The 17,419-nt window shown below is 40.8% G+C and overlaps 2 protein-coding genes across 2 annotated transcripts; one reads left to right on the top strand and one right to left on the bottom strand.

Annotated features, from left to right (window-relative positions):
• Window positions 1–3,029: 3,029 nt before the first annotated feature.
• On the bottom strand, window positions 3,030–13,813 carry LOC124141950 (testis-specific serine/threonine-protein kinase 3-like). The gene is made up of 4 exons (XM_046510140.2): window positions 13,431–13,813; window positions 10,000–10,148; window positions 7,315–7,522; window positions 3,030–4,615 (listed from the first exon to the last, which is right to left on the bottom strand). The coding sequence occupies exons 1-4, from the start codon at window positions 13,731–13,733 to the stop codon at window positions 4,196–4,198; spliced, it is 1,080 nt and encodes a 359-aa protein (XP_046366096.2). The 5' UTR covers window positions 13,734–13,813; the 3' UTR covers window positions 3,030–4,195.
• A 20-nt stretch (window positions 13,814–13,833) lies between these two features.
• On the top strand, window positions 13,834–15,888 carry LOC124141949 (testis-specific serine/threonine-protein kinase 6-like). Its single transcript, XM_046510139.2, has one exon. It carries the CDS (start codon window positions 13,923–13,925, stop codon window positions 15,036–15,038), a length of 1,116 nt encoding a protein of 371 aa, XP_046366095.1. The 5' UTR covers window positions 13,834–13,922; the 3' UTR covers window positions 15,039–15,888.
• Window positions 15,889–17,419: the final 1,531 nt, after the last annotated feature.

The raw sequence follows: 17,419 nt of genomic DNA, 5'->3' as shown, positions 1-17,419 counted from the left end.
TTATATAGCGGTGTAGTGGTTATATAGCGTTGTGGTGCGATGTAGTGGTTATATAGCGGTGTGGTGCGGTGTAGTGGTTATATAGCTGCGTGGTGCGGTGTAGTGGTTATATAGCGGTGTGTTGCGGTGTAGTGGTTATATAGCGGTGTGGTGGGGTGTAGTGGTTATATAGCGGTGTGTTGCGGTGTAGTGGTTATATAGCTGCGTGGTGCGGTGTAGTGGTTATATAGCGGTGGGGTGGGTGTAGTGGTTATATAGCGGTGGGGTGGGGTGTAGTGGTTATATAGCGGTGGGGTGGGGTGTAGTGGTTATATAGCGGTGGGGTGGGTGTAGTGGTTATATAGCGGTGGGGTTGGGTGTAGTGGTTATATAGCGTTGTGGTGCGATGTAGTGGTTATATAGCGGTGGGGTGGGGTGGGGTGTAGTGGTTATATAGCGGTGGGGTGGGGTGTAGTGGTTATATAGCGGTGGGGTGGGTGTAGTGGTTATATAGCGGTGGGGTGGGGTGTAGTGGTTATATAGCGGTGGGGTGGGTGTAGTGATTGCGTTGGCTTGTTACAACGAAGGTCCATGTTCAATTCCTTACATGGTGTCCCCCGTTATTTCATGTCTGGAATATGCGGAATCACTCACTCAGTGGTTGTAGCGTACAGCTCTGTATGTAACTTTCAAGACACACAGATTTATATATCTGGCAAGGAAAGTCGGACTTTTTATGTTTATTATTTAGCCTGACATTTTTTTCAATATCTCTAGGCAAATGAAGTGCATGAAGATGACTTAACAAACATCACTTAGAGCGACTCATGAACCATATTACACAAATCAACCAGTTTCGTGAAAATAATAGAAAAACACTTGTTTTGCCTCGGATTTGTTTGTTTATTGTTTAACGCAGCACACAGCAATACGCCAGGCATATGACGGCAGTCTGTAAATAATCGAGTCTGGACAGACAATCAAGTGATTGCCATCAACAGCATCGATGTTGTGCCTTAGAAGCAATGTTATATCAATTAAATCTGAGAGAGTGTGTCTGTATTCTGCTATTAACAATATTACAGCCACACCACGGCGGGAAACGTTAAGGATGGGCTTCACACATTGCACACTGATGGAATCGAACCCTGGTCTCTGACGCTGAAACCACTAGGCTACCCTGACACCCAGTATCAAACGAAACATGTACATGCCCCCTTTCACAAACCGATCCAGAAAAATGCCACGACTGTAATTTTAATCACATGTTTAAAAACATAATAATATTCATTATATATTAAGTGCAATAAAAATATTTATTAAAAAATATTTTACCCAATATGTCTCTTTGTCAGTATTATATAAATACTTCAAATTTGTACATAAGGTATAAATGAATCATGATAATATTAATTTGAAAATCAGTTATTAGCAAAGCTTAATTAACCGATATTAGAACGTTGTTTTTAAAAAAGTAATCAAAATGTCCACAGAAACCTTAAAGTTCATTTTTTCAAAACAAAATCCTCTCTTTCACTATCTTGTAATCAGTTGAAATCAAGAGAGCAAAACAATTTATAACATTCGGAATTCATGTTTAATACAAGATGCCCTTTGAATCAAATCTGTAGATAGAGCCTGAGAAACTCCTATAAATTAACGACACAGATGCTATGATTAAAGCCGAGGTCTCAGGCTGATTTCATCAGTAGGGTCGCTTTACACCCTGGCCTGAGCGAGCCATCTCTCGGCCAGCAGGGTGACACTCGAGCGACGCGGGGGGCGGCAAGAACGAGACCAAGTCGCCCGATGACGTGTTTTTTAAGATAATTGCAAAAATTGGATCAAAAAGCCGGCGATTCCACACAGCGATTCTAGCCTTCCATGGCATAAGAAAGATGAAATATTATCAGATAAATTGACAGTTTTCTATTCACCAGGGAATTGGGAGCACAATAGTACGGGTCAATATCTTAGATCGTGCCGATGCGGGCCAATCAGAGTCTGTCAATTTCAGACTGACCTGTGACCCCTGTATTCCGGCTTAGCGAAAGTGACATAGCCTTTGGCAATTAGTGTTGTCTGTTTCATTAAGATTTTTTGCAAGCAACGCCGGGAAGGCTAGGTTTGGTCTTTGATCCACCTTCAATTGCCAGTGATTCACTAAATGAGTTATCCCCACGAGGACAGTGATTAACACAGGAATTTTTAGACAAAAATTAACTGTTATGTTTGCTTCGGCAATCTGAATGGATTTGACGTCTGGCTATTGTTGGGATCACTTGAATTATTCTCCAGCCCTGGACGATAATACGCAATAACGGAATCATCATTAATTGTGTTTTAAGCGATCTCCCTAGGGACCGCTGTAATTTCAATGAAAGTTTTTTTCATTAATTGTGGCGAAATGTTCATTTAACCTCAGACAGACTAACTTCGTATTTTATTCTATTCTTTTATATTATGCCCTGACGTAAACAGTGAGCATCGTGATATGAAACTTAATGATACATATCATCATAAAAGCACCCTTACAAATCGTGTTTCTATTAATGACCATTATTACGGAAGGTCCGGCCCAGTGTTAATAGGATATTTTTCCATTGCCATTAAGGTTTATTCGTTCATAAAAAAATCAGTGGCCACATTTGGTAGCATCCTCATCAACCCGAAGTTTGTAGCCAAATATGACACCGTGATACGACTGTCATAAAACGCCATTTCGAGGGGCATTAAACCGACGCTGAGGTTTATCATATTTCTTTATTAATAATGGTAAGGTGACGATTAACCCTTGAGACCAAAACAATTAACAAACCCGTCTCTGTGTGGCGTTATTCACACATTTGTGCATGTGAATTCTATTGATGGCATAATTTGATATTATTGAAAATTCAGTTTGCGTAATTAATTGATTTAAATACAGTCGGAACAATTAAACGCTTTCTCATACTGCTTTGATAGAAATGTAACGGTATATTAACTTGAAACCAATTTTCTCGACGTTGCTAATCCACTTAATTCTTATACAAATACCACAAATATTTATGTTGTATAGAAAACAATTTATTATCACAATTTATTTTGACAAAAGTAAAATTCATGCATTCATTTGTAATAACCTTCGAAACGCGTGAATAACGATTGGTACAGTACACGCGCACACACACGTGCATGACGGTATCACACAGATGCTTAAAATAACAACAATGGGTAAATAACATCACAATAGAAAACCATTTAAAAGTAACACGTTAAGACACCTAACACAGCGCTAAGTGATTAAAGTAAAACCTCGTTAATCCGGATGATAAATCGCCCGGATTTAACAAATGTCTGTACAAAAGAATAATTGATTTAATGTTAAGTCCCCCAGTATGTAGGCGTTCAAGGAGGGGATTCCAAAATTAAGGGGTCTGGATTACCGAGGTTTCTGTGTACAACAAATTTATCTAAAATAATAATATTTAAAACTATCAAAAAGGTGGACTCTCTTTTATTCACTCTCACACAGCTGCAGGTACGCACATACACGCACGCACACGCACACACACACAAGCGCGCGCACGCATACGCAAAAACTTTTCTGTACTTGGATCACGGACATGCAAACGCGCACTTAGAGTTATGCTACGTATAATTGGACAACTTTTGAATCGTAACAATTTGCATGTAACAATGGTTAATGAAACAGATACACAAGCTGTATAAAATAAGAGTAATAAAACAACAATTACCGTCTTTAAAAAAACAACGCCGTGATATAACTGGAATATTGTTAAAAGCGGCGTTAAACCCAACTCACTCACTCACTTTAAAAACCAAGAATAACAGCAATAGGCATGACAAGATTAAAAGTCAAATCAACGAAAGCAAGACAAGGCATATATGAATACGTGCAGTCACACACCCCCGACACCAGCATTGTACCACAAGATGGAATTTGTTTTGTCAAAACAGAAATAATACTTTTGTGATACATACATGATTATAAAACTTTTATAGTGCCTTTGAATCCGAATGTTCAATTTTTGTACAAACCACGTACACATAACCATGATCAGACATATTCAAATACAACCATTAGCATAAAACCAGAAAACAAAACAACAAATATTGAAACAATCTTAACAGATATTGCACTTTTCCGACGTAGCGAACAATAAAACCTTACAACGCGTTAACAGCGTTAGAGAACATATTCACTCAACCGCACTCACGCTTTAGCCTCCGACTGAAGCGTCATATCCGGCGTCTCACTCTTTCCAACTCTGTCCTTGGACTTCTTTTTGCCATCTCTTTCTTCCGGTCGAAGGTGAAGGTCAGTCATAAATGTTGCGCGCACTTTGTCTTCGCTCACTTTGTCCTTCTTCTTGTCCTCGCTGGTGACTGGCTGTATCGGGTATGGCTGGTTCACTGATGTGCTTGCGGAGCCACTGGCTCCTCTTATCCACGGATGCTCCGACATCATGGCAATGGAGGCGCGTTTCTTGACGTTCACCTCGAGTATTCGGTGTACCAAATCCTTACATTCCACGGAGATCTTCTTGGACTTGGAGAAACTGACCTTCTTCTCAGTCTGGTCTCTGACCATGCGCTTCAGGTTGGAGTCGTCGTACGGCATTGAGGCACATACCTGCAGGTTTCAAATTCACAGTGACCATCAGCTTATAACTTTCGTTTACAGACAAAAAGAACGTCTGTTTCTAATTATAACCAACTAAGTTCAATTTTTAAATTCCAAGTACCAAATGAGCAGTATTAATATATTTGGGGGAAAAAATACTGTGAGGGATAATATTGGTAATCTAACTTGAGTGAGTGAGTGAGTATGGTTTTACGCCGCTTTTAGCAATATTCCAGCAATATCACGGCATGGGACACCAGAACTGGGCTTCACACATTGTACCCATGTCGGGAATTGAACCCGGGTCTTCGGCGTGATGAGCGAACGCTTTAACCACTAGGTTACCCGACCGCCCCGGTAATCGACCTTGAAGAATATTCTTGGCTATCGCACAGGGAGGGGGTAACATTTTTCATCGTACTGTGATATTTTATCATGGGCCATCTGTATGATGCATCATACTGACAATTGCAATGCGTGGGGTAACATTATCCATCGTACTACGAGGGCCAACACTGGTCATAGTACTGCGAGGGGTAACGCTGGTCACCGTACTGCGAGGGGTACCACTGGTCATCGTACTGCGAGGGGTAACACTGGTCATCGTACTGCGAGGGGTAACACTGGTCATCGAACTGCGAGGGGTAACACTACCCATCGTACTGCGAGGGGTAACACTACCCATCGTACTGCGAGGGGTACCACTGGTCATCGTACTGCGAGGGGTAACACTGGTCATCGAACTGCGAGGGGTACCACTGGTCATCGTACTGCGCGGGGTAACACTGGTCATCGTACTGCGAGGGGTAACACTGGTCATCGTACTGCGCGGGGTACCACTGGTCATCGTACTGCGAGGGGTAACACTGGTCATCGAACTGCGAGGGGTAACACTGGTCATCGTACTGCGAGTTGAAGGTACCTCTCTCATCATTCACTTACTCACTCACTCACTCGACCCGTGAATGTCCGGGTTAGAATAGGTCTTCAGCTACCCATGCCTGCCGTAAAAGGCGACTATGCTTGTCATAAGAGGCGACTAACAGGATCGGGTGGTCAGGCTCGCTGACTTGGTTGATGCATGTCATCGAGCCCAATGGCGTGGATCGATGTTCATCACGTCAATCACTGGATTGTCTGGTCCAGATTCGATTATTTTCAGACCGCCGTCATATAGCTGGAATATGCTGAGTGCGGCGTAAAACAACAAACCAACCAACAAATTATGATTTCAATGTAAAACTTCTTATCAGTGTGTTTGAATGTTTATACAACTGGGAAACTACGCACCACCTGCTATTTATTTCCATATAAAATAGACATTTCTGAAAATCGTATTCAGTGGTGACGTTCTGACGAAACAAGTTTGCTTTTGTACACAAAGTAACATACTCATATTAAAATACACAATCCGAAATTCATTAACTGATTTAAAGGCTTTTATACCGGTTCCAAGGTAACAGCTATTTGAGTACCCTTTCAACTGTTCCCCCGCTTCTTTAAATCATATCATACTACTCAAAAGAAGTTAAAGAACACCAAATTATTTCATAATTATTACTATAGTTAATCTTTCATGCATTCGGATCTTCTTTCACTTCTTTTAAGTTGTACACTTTGTATATAAGTGAATGAACTGGGGTTGACGTCGCTTTTAACAGTATTCCAGTTACATCACGGCGTGTCAGCTTAATGTGGGAGGAAAGCCCGAATTGAAGAAGGTCTCAGACGTTTACCACTTCGGTGAAACCCACGAGCACGGGTATGGTGCTGACAAACCTAGAAACATAATCGGGGCGAACCGGGATTCGAACCCACAATCATAGGTTTCTGGCGTGCCCAAGGGACGCAACTCTGCACAGCGAATCGCGGCGCTTTAGACGACTGGGCCACCCGTACCCCCACATTGTATATGAACCAGCATTTGCCACCATCTGGATGAACAGTATTCTACAACCACCATTCCAGGTATCGATGGTATTCAAATGAGGAGTATGTCACCTGTAAATGTTTCCAAAACATACATTGAGATCAGGATTTAACAAAATACAGGAGTGATATATCGTGTTGTCCACAGTGTGCAGTTATCCGTCGACAGCTTTCAACATGCCTCTTTTAATATCACCCCCGGGCTTACATCAGACCATTACGCATTAATAACATTTTAATATTTTTTTCCTAAATGGAGATGGTATAATTGACATTTCTGATTAACAAGAGGCCTCACATAACTGGAGAACTTGTGTAGAAATGTCGAACAGTAAATGAAGGGTAGTGAAATCATCTTTTGCAAGTACAAATAAATTTGATCAATTACGAGACAATATGCCAATTAATAGTCGACACAATTATCAGTTGTATGGCATGTAATTTAACATTCAGTCACTTTACTTTTCTTCTAAAAACTGCTTCTTAATACTGCATATAAATTAATGGTAACTTGTAAATGCAAGTACCATAATCTCGAGAGAGAGCGAGAGAGAGAGAGAGAGAGAGAGAGAGAGAGAGAGAGGGAGAGAGAGAGGCAACTGCATTTCAAACAACCGTTTCTTTACAATACAAATCTCGTGGTATATATAACAATATTCATTTCTCTAAATGTTGTTTTCTTGTAATCTTGGGATTACATTCCAGCTGTTGTCAAATTGTTCAGAATCCTCTATCGACAAGCATCTTAATTTGCTACGAGTAAACGTTCCTTCACCTACCATAATATAGAGGATGATCCCCATTGCCCAGATGTCATGAAGAGGCACGTGATACGGGATACCTTGGAGAACTTCCGGAGCTGCGTAGGCAGCACTTCCACAGAATGTCTTACTGGTGACTCCGTTGTCATAGAACCGGGAAAAGCCAAAGTCCGATACCTTGATTGTGTTCTCACTGTCTAGCAGAAGGTTCTCGCACTTGAGATCCCTGGAAAATAAGCGGCATGGGTTTAACGTCGAACGGTCGAAGGCAGCAATATCTCAATAAATGAATGCGTGTGAGTTTGGTTTAACGTCTTGGGCAGGATTTCAGTTATTTCGCGGCTCGTCGGGTTGGGTGGAAAGCCCGAAGTGCCAGTTTAAGGGTCCACCATGTCGCCGGGGTACACACTTGAACAATCAGATAAGCCGGATATGCTTTCTTTTCATTTTAACTAATAACATTGGTTCAATATGCTGTGATAGTGAATTGACAAATAATTTCGAAATGAGTGAGTGAGTATGCTTCAACGCCGCTTAGTACAATTTGTATTACAGCGTGTTAGCTTGATTTGGGTGGACAGCCCGAAGTGATGCAGGTCTTAGACGTTTACTCTTGTGTCGGTATGTGGCCGAGAAACCATGACACAGGGCCATCTGACATTCGAGGTAAGGTGAAATGGGGTTTAACGTCGCGTCCAAGATTATTGCACTTATATAGCGACATGTGTGTGCGTGTGTGTGTGTGTGTGTGTGTGTGTGTGTGTCTGCTTGTACTAGACCGAACTGATGCCGATTTATAGTGCTAGCTCACTGAGATACCATGTCGCAGTTTAACATGAATACCCCACTCAGACACAGTATACTGACTCCGAGCCGACCAGTCCTTGTTTTAGCCCCTTAATGCCGAGCGCCAGACAGGGTTACAACAAGTACCATCTTTTAACGTCTTTTTGGCATGACGCGGCCGGGGCGGTCTCTGGCATTCGAACCCACGAGGGTCCTGGGACGCCTGGGGGACGCAGGTTTCCACAGCGAAATGGGGCGCCATCGGCGACTATAAAATGAAGTGACGGATCACATAGAAAGATGCAATCTAAATTTCTAAAAATAATTCTTTATCAGCCACAGTTTTTTTTGCAGTGATGCTGTTCTCGGTGAAAGCGAAGACACATGTTATGTGTTACCTGTTTCACAATGTATAAAGTATTGGACAGAACCTCTCATTTGTGAGTAATGATCTTTTGCCGTAGCAAACTTGTCTGGTGTTATAGGGATTGGATTGTGTGGAGAGGTGATCTTAGGCAACTTTTGTCAGAAACATTCTGTTTCAATGTGGATTTGGTTATACCTGCATTATGCAAGACGTTGGCAACACCGATGTGTTTATTTGCCAGTTTAAAACGTGTAAGCGAATGCAGTATTCAGAGATGGCATCTATCAATATCACCTAACTCTCAGTCAATGTCATATTCAACATACATGTATTAATCAGTATTATACACTGAGTCGGGGGCACGGGTGGCCCTGTGGTCCAAGGCGCCGTGATTCGCTGTGCAGAGTTGCGTCCCTTGGGCACGCCAGAAACCTATGATTGTGGGTTCCAATCCCGGTTCGCCCGACTATGTTTCTATGTTTGTCAGCACCATACCCGTGCTCGTGGTTTTCACCTTTGTTAACGTCTGAGACCTTCTTCACTTCGGGCTTTCCTCCCACATTCAGCTGACACGCCATGATATAACTGGAATACTGTTAAAGGCGGAGTCAAACCCAACTCACTCACTCTCTCACTTAATGTGTGACGAAAGTCCAAACCACACGAGGAAGGTGTTTCACATTTAAACCACTCTGGTGAATATTTGGGTATGACGGTGACAAACCAACTATCTTAACCCAGTCGAATCTGCATGCGGCAAAACCCATGATTCTGGCACAAGCTCCTTCCCAAGGCGTGACACCTTCGTTACACTCTCGGGAACATAGCTGACACCAGCGTGGGCGCGGTCATTACAAGAATCTTGACATTTGCATTTTAACCCCAAATGTAGTAACGTTCATACTTTTATTTATGTCTTTGGAAATGCCACCATTGTTAATTTTGAAAAGGTTTACGACTAACCATGTTTTATAGATGAACTTACTTTGTTGTTTGTCTAATCAGATTGGTTCGAGATTGCAGACTAACGGAAAATCAACCAACTTGTCCCTTACATTCTTACTATATCGATGACATGATGGATTTAATGAAATAGAAATTCAAATTCATAAACAAAGAAAGTAATTTAGCAGTGGTAAGTGTATCGGCGTCACTTATTTGTAAACATAAGGGTCATTCGGTTGCGAGTTCAACTCCAAGCATGGTTGTGGCCACCTATCACAGTGGGGAACGGGCTATCGCTGTGAGGGGCTTGGATTCTGGGATGGCTAAGGGACGCAACTCTTCACAACGAACTGCAGCGCCTCAGACGACTTGACAACCCGTAGCCAACTCCGATGTACATTTTTAACTGAAGGTCAATAGTTAAAGGCACGAATAATCACAGACCTCACATAAGGAAAACAAATGCCAAGTGATAGTTTTAGTATATTTTCATCAAGAAAAAGCGAGAAATAAAAGTTCGAGTTTGGTCACAAATGACGTCATACGACTATGATGTCATCCAATCATGACGTCACAACCACATGGTTTCCAAGTTCAAATACTACCTGTGGGCTATGTGATTCTGGTGGAGATAATCTATCCCATCCATCATCTGCTTGAACATCTTGCGGGCTTGGTCTTCAGACTGGGCCCCCCTCAATTTTATAAACTCCAAGAGGTCACCGTGACCTGCATGCTCCATCACTATGTATAACTACAAAGGGAAACATAAATTTTCTTGCCATTATTATACACACTGCAACAGTATAATTACGAAAACTAACAAAAATAAAAAAAGTGAAACAGTATTCCAGAAATGTTTTGTGTTCCCTGAGATTTTTATTCATTCGGAACACAAAAGAGATGAGAAAAATATATGTCGAAGTGTTACATTAATAAATAATTAGTTAACTAGTTTTATAATGGAAACAGGGATTAGGATAATATTGAAAAAAAAAAGTCTGTCTCGAGTTTTACAACAAAATTGTTCACTGTATGTGTGGTCAAAGAAATATGTTGTTACTACTACTTTTGTTTGTTTGTTGTTTAACGCCGCACTCAGCAATATTCCAGCTATATGACGGCGGTCTGTAAATAATCGAGTCTGGACCAGACACTCCAGTGATTAATATCATGAGCATCGATCCACGCAATTGGGATCGATGACATGCATCAACCAAGTCAGCGAGCCTGACCACCCGTTAGTCGTCTTTTACGACAAGCCTATTCACCTTTTACGTCAAGCATGAGTTGCTGAAGACCTATTCTATCCCGGAATCTTCACGGGTCTTACTACTACTACTACTCCTACTACTAAAAATTACTACTACTACTCCTACTACTAAAAATTACTACTACTACTACTACTACTTCTACTACTACTACTAAAAATAATAATGATCATATTTATTTTGCGCCAAATACACATCCTAAAGCATGCTCAAAGCACGACATTATTACCCTGACCAATGTCAGTGTGCACGCGACTTTCATTCTCAGCTCCCTGGGAAGTATACAACCCAAGCTGCCTTTCAAGCGCTGGAAGGTTAACAGTGGACAAAGTCGTTCCATTTTATCCTACCGGGTACCCATTCGATGCTTGGTTAACGGAGGCATATTTTGAAACAAAATCCCGTGCCTAAAGAAACACCACATCAGTTACATGTGCTTCAGTGAGGACATCTATCAAAGCCCTAGAAACTCTCAGGAATCAAGCTGCAGAACGCGGTCACCCATCCAACTACTCTCCGCTATTTCAGGCTTCAAATTGGACATACACGTATTAACATAAACTCAACACTCTCAATAGAGCCTCACCATAGCACCACCGTCGAATCTTCAACTTCCATGAAATGTCAGCCAACATTTGTATTAATAATCAATATATATTATTCAGTGACATACATGTAGTCAAATTAATCTATTATGTATATTTTAGCAGGAGTCATATATGCTATCAGATACTAGCGAACAATATTTATAATAATTCAGACCTATATTGTAAGTGGCGTAAATTTGCATTTCCTCATCCATAAACATCTTTTGTTCCGTCGGAAAACATAAACATATCAAAATATCAATATCCTCCCTATAAACGTCGGCAAGAGATTCGGCTTCGGTTATGCAGAACAGCCTGGAGGCCGCCGCGTAATCAAAGACCGTCCGCCCTATTCTTCACGTTCTGGTGCACACGGGCTAATTCGTTCTCGTCATTAAAGACAAGACAAAGCTCTACCAGCCCCCTATAGCTTAGCTTCGTTTCTTCTCTGTGTGTTCCTTTCTTGATTGTTCTTTTATTCTTCGTGATTAAATGTCACATTTCAGTATTCCACGAAACGCAAAGGCTGTTTTTTTCTTAATCTTATATTTTCTTCAATTCCTTTTTGAAAAAAAAAAATACAATTAGAACCATCTGCCTCTGTACCTAACCTCGTGGGTGAAAGAATTTGTTTCAGCTGCGCACGGTACCAGAAATACAAAAACAAGCGTCGTTGACAGTGAGTGAGCGGTGTGAATTTACTTCACATAGGATATCCATATGCGGAAACGTTAAAGTGAATTTAAACTGGCCTGGTACATCTGCGAAACTTAAGCTTTCGCAGATTTGGTGAGTGAGTGAATTTGGTTTAACGTCGCTTTTAACAGTATTATAGTTATATCGCGGCGTGTCAGCTTAATGTGGGAGGAAAGCCCGAAGTGATGCAGGTCTCAGACGTTTACCACTTCGGTGAAACCCACGAGCACGGGTGTTGTGCTGACAAACCTAGAAACCTATATTGCATTGTTTGTTTGCTTGTTTGTTGTGTTAACGCCGCACTCAGCAATATTCCAGCTATATGACGGTTATCTATATTGCACCTACAATGCAACCGCTTCCTCTTTGGCGTTCACTTCCCATTTCTCCAAAAAACAAAACATAGTAGACAGTGAATTTCGTTGAACACCTCCGTTTTGCTACATATAAAGAGCGACATGTAAATACATTGAGGACCGAAAAGTAGACAAATCTGGGGTTGAATACACGAGAAACAAGCAGAGCCTCCAGGGCACAAGACTTACAATCAACCAGCTCGTTTGGTTGACTCCAACAGGCATTGCGCCAGAAACAATCGAGGAAGACACAGTACTTATTATAAGGGGTGATATAATCAATAATGTAATATATTTACAGTTTATATAGTAAATAAGGATAATTCAACGTCTTGTCATTGGGTGAGTGAGTGAGTAGTTCGACGCACTGAAAAGTATTCGAGCAATTATATATGGTGGGGGACTGAGCTACGCTATTGGCTCAATTCCACACTATAAGGTTAGAAAAGAATTAATATATATAAGACCAAATCGTTTTGGTACAGATAGGTGAGACATAGTTTACTTATATTTAAAACTTTTCAAACACGAAGTCTTATAGAAAACCGACATTCAGACAAAGTCCTTCCACGAGGTTTTTTTCGACGAGTCGAATCGTAAGTTTTCGTCCTTTATAACACCACAGAGCTATAATCTAATTACGTTCAATAAAGCGATCTGTTCTTACCGGTCGCAAAGTTATTAACTTAATAAGGCGTGAAATATATTAAAGAAAGAATAATCTAGCTACTTCAGAACTATAAAACTATAACTATAACTATAACCATACATATATATATATATATATATATATATATATATATATATATATATATATCGCGATGTGTTCACGATGGGATACATGGCATAATGAACTATACATTGCGTGAATGAAATCTACGTAGCATAAAAAAGGGTAAAACAAATAGGATTTTATCCATATTAATGTTAGCGTCAATTAAATGTATTTTTAATAATACCTAATACATAGTCAGACAATATAATTGAATACATAAATGATAAAGAAAAACTGTTGATAACTATCAGTATGTAAATCAGTATGTAAATTACGTATTATTGAGTTTAGTATCGCAGCGCGCAGTGCGCAGGTGCATCGCAATAGCTTTACTTGTATTTGTCACTGTACCTTGTGATGAATCTCCAGGATTTCAAACAGTGCGATAACATTATGATGATCCACTACTTTCAACACTTGAAGTTCCCGCGGCAGAAATTTTTCCCGAAAGTCCTTTGGCGCGCGTTTGCGATTAATAATTTTGACCGCAACCCTCTTGTGAAGCTTCTCGGAAAACGCGCTCTTCACCTTAGCATAAGAACCTTCTCCAAGGGTAGTTCCGAGACAATATCCCCTTTTCTTCAGCTCCGATTCTTCCTCCGACATGACTAAATCTTTGACAATACGACTCATTTTGCCTGTTACATCTTTCATAAACTTAACAATCTCTACAGACAGGAGCGACCATCGCGCGGCGTAGAATGATTGTTCTTCTGTTGCAACGTGACGTCACGGCATTCATGACGTCACAGTTAGCAACACTTCCGCTCAAACAGGCTGCCGTTGGAGAGTCTTATGTTGAAGAAGCTCTGGAAAGTGTAAATGAGGCAGAAGTGAATTCAAATGTTGCCCAGTAAATGTCCACGATTAGATATGAGTGATGAAACGAAATACATGTCTAATCTTCACTCAGAGCTACAGGTTATGAAAGCAGAAGTGGAACCAGTGGAGTGCAAACGGTCACAGATATCGAAAACAGAATCGGTAACATACAGACCGACATACCGAGCAATTCTTGCAAGGAAAGGATATTTGGTTAGAAGGACTTTGGGCAGTGGAAGCTATTCAAAGGTAAAACTTGCGTACTGTTTTTCAAAAGAACGTGAAAAAGTTGCAGTGAAAATAGTTGATCGTCTAAAAGCTCCAAAAGATTTCCAGTTAAAGTTCTTGCCGCGAGAACTAGACATATGGCCTAAAATGCGTCACAGTAACATTGTGACTATGATGGATATGTTCGATGATGGGAGGCGCATATATATGATTCTGGAATATTCGGAGAATGGTGACGTCCTGCGTTACATTCAGAAATCAGGAGCTTTGAGCGAACCTCTCGCTAAATGTTGGATTTGCCAGGTCTGCGAGGCAGTCCGTTACCTCCATGATCAAAACATCACACACAGAGACCTGAAGTTGGAAAATCTACTACTTGACAAAAACTACTTCATCAAACTGTGTGATTTCGGCTTTGTGAAAGGTGATTGTATGAAGGACCTTAGCAGGACCTACTGTGGTTCTAAATCGTACGCAGCTCCAGAAATCCTCAAAGGAGAACCGTACGAACCTAAGAAATCCGACATCTGGGCAATAGGAGTCATCCTGTACATTTTCATCACTGGTAAAATGCCGTTTGATGAAAGCAAAGGGAACTCCGGTGTTCTGGACGAACAGAGAAGACTGGATTTTCCCTGGCAGAAATACAAGAAGGTAACAGAAGCTTCCAAGGCCCTAGTCCTGTGGATATTCCAATACGAATACAGGTGTCGGCCCGATATTGTAGCTGTCCTGAGTTGTATTTGGTTGCAGACTGCTTTGAAGGTGGAAAGCCTTGAAAACATGGCGATAGAAGGGGAGAAAGCATACAAAAAGAGGCAGGTGGAGAAAGAAGAGCGGAAACGAAAAGCAGCGGAGGAAGCTGCTAAGAAATCTGAAGGGAAAGGGTCTCCAACAGACGCGAACTGACTCCTCTGTGCAATATGTTCAGTTTTATTTATTTTCACCGGTTACTTGATGGAACTTTCATCCCAAACTGTTGCTGTTTACGTGATGACTCTTTTGTTGAGTTTGGCATATTTTAGGAAGATTCCAATTTGAACGATTTCAAAAGTGCCACACTGTCACAAGAAAGGGCCAAATTGACAAAAGCCTGTATACTTCCCCAACTCCTTATTTCTAACTTTTTCGTTAGATTTTTGAATCGTGGTGTTTAATTTAGTGTCCTCTGATATGTGTTTGTCAGGGCCCCGTTCCACAAACCGATCGTCAGTCTAAGGTTACAGTAAACGATTTAAGACAGTCTTAACAGTACGTTCGCTTTGTGGAACAGGGCCCTGTAGGGTAGTCTATGGTTAGTTTCTAAATTTCTGAAAAGCATAGTACTATTTTTGGAGACTCCGGCAAGCGCTGATGTGATAATTATATTTGGAGTTATACATGTCAATTTATATAATTTTATATCCGGGATAGATATAATTAATGCAGTTTGTAGCCATTTACGGGATATCTATGTATATTTCTATGTTATTGCTGATAGTGAACATTTAGGATGATGCATGTGTTATTATGTATTTGATATGATTTTATAGTGCTTATAGATTTTCATGATATTGATAGGCTGTGATATTTTTACTGCCGTTAAGGCTAAAGTCTAGGGTAGGGTCGCGAAGTGTTTCTAGGGATCTACATCAGTGAGAACACACGGTAGTTAATTGCATTAATACCCTTTTCTTTATTTGCCTTTACTTTTAGTCGATTTGTATATAGGAGGGCTTTCGTATTTTGCATTGTTTGTTTAATAAACGATTGGGTACGAGAGCATAGTTGCATGTAGTTTTTTTGGCAAAATTTGATGATCAATAATCAAGCGTGTATTGAGAACATAACTCATTCGGAAAACGAAACACATTGTCTACTGTAGTGTTTAGATTGGCCTATCATAATCGATAGCAACCGTTTTTAAGATCGGGACAGTTAGTGCTTGACAATTTGTTATAAAAACAATATCACTAAATTACTCGAAAGTAAACAAGAAATAGCAACCTAATATTGGTATGTTTACTAAACAAATGAAATTGGACGACCACGTGGGGCGCATAGTAGCATTGTTTAACATAGTAGTATCTTCAGTGTGTGAGGGGGCACGGTCGTCTAAGGCTCCGCGATTCGCTGTGTAGTGTTGCGTCCCTTGGGCACGCCAGAAACCTATTATTGTGGGTTCGAATCCCGGTTCGCCCCGATTATGTTTCTAGGTTTGTCAGCACCATACCCATGCTAGTGGGTTTCACCGAAGTGGTAAACGTCTGAGACCTGAATCACTTCGGGCTTTCCTCCCACATTAAGGTGACACGCCGTGATATAACTGGAATAATCTTGAATCCAACTCTCACTCATTCAGTGTGTGATTGGACGCCCATATAGTGTCTTCATCTGCCGACATGTCGGGATTCCAGCTCTGGGTAGATCCGAGAGCGTCCAGTCTCATACCCAGAGTTCCACGCGGTAAACCGCATTTGTCACATCTTACACAGATCATTCCAGATATTACATATACATGTTTTGCTTCTGTTTCATATTTGACGAGTTTACACATTTAGATAAACATATCATGAAATGTGAAAAACTATTTCCATTTGGGTAAAGATATATTGTCATCCGCCTCAACTGTCGCAGTTGTAGTAGAATATGTACATAATTAGAATCTATGCAAACAATACGGAAAGCGCACCAAAAGCCTTACATTAGCCGAGTCTGTTCTGATTTCAGAATAAGCGCGTATGTTTACAAACGGTCATCCGATATTCAAATTAAGTCGTTACTACGCCGGAATGTGGATATATAGATCCCCATTACAGAATGATTCTCAAGAGCCGCTGTGATGTAGCTGGAATAATGCTGATTGCGACGTTACCACAAGTGACAAACAATATTAAGCTGTGTTCCTATCTCTCACAAACAATACATAAACATTGCAAGTTTTCCCGGAATGTGTGCATTAATGTATATGACGTCAGAAGGTAAGTGATCTGTCAGTCGGACGGTGACAACAGTTACAACTGAAACCTGTTTCTTACACAGTGGCGTAACTACATATAGGCAAAACAAAAATTGCCTACACAAACTGTTTCTACTTGCCTTTCGCGGCAATCCAAACTAGAGTAACTGCCCTTAATCAAAGGGAAGCTACTCTAACCCTAGTCTATGGGACGTCACGTTTGTTTAGAGTCTGCCTGTCCAATCATAACGTTACGAAGTGCAGTCAGATGTAAACACAGCAGCCAAACGGAAAAGGTAACAAATCCGAGATATTTCGGCAACATCCAACTGTTTTTTTATTTGAGGAAAAG

This window comes from Haliotis rufescens, unplaced genomic scaffold (assembly GCF_023055435.1).
Source record: "Haliotis rufescens isolate VD_foot unplaced genomic scaffold, xgHalRufe1.0.p SCAF_3, whole genome shotgun sequence".
Classification (NCBI taxonomy): Eukaryota; Metazoa; Mollusca; class Gastropoda; order Lepetellida; family Haliotidae; genus Haliotis; species Haliotis rufescens.
The sequence above is the reverse complement of the archived record's forward strand: the minus strand, read 5'-3'. Positions and strand labels throughout refer to the sequence as shown.

Bases quoted from the DNA above. Each gene is read 5' to 3' on its own strand.
- LOC124141950 (XM_046510140.2), bottom strand. From the start codon at position 13,733: ATGAAAGATGTAACAGGCAAAATGAGTCGTATTGTCAAAGATTTAGTC. The intron at 10,149-13,430 runs GTACAGTGACAA...TTCCCTTTGTAG, and splicing joins TCCTGGAGATTCATCACAAG to TTATACATAGTGATGGAGCA. The intron at 7,523-9,999 runs GTAGTATTTGAA...CTTATTTTCCAG, and splicing joins CAGAATCACATAGCCCACAG to GGATCTCAAGTGCGAGAACC.
- LOC124141949 (XM_046510139.2), top strand. From the start codon at position 13,923: ATGTTGCCCAGTAAATGTCCACGATTAGATATGAGTGATGAAACGAAA.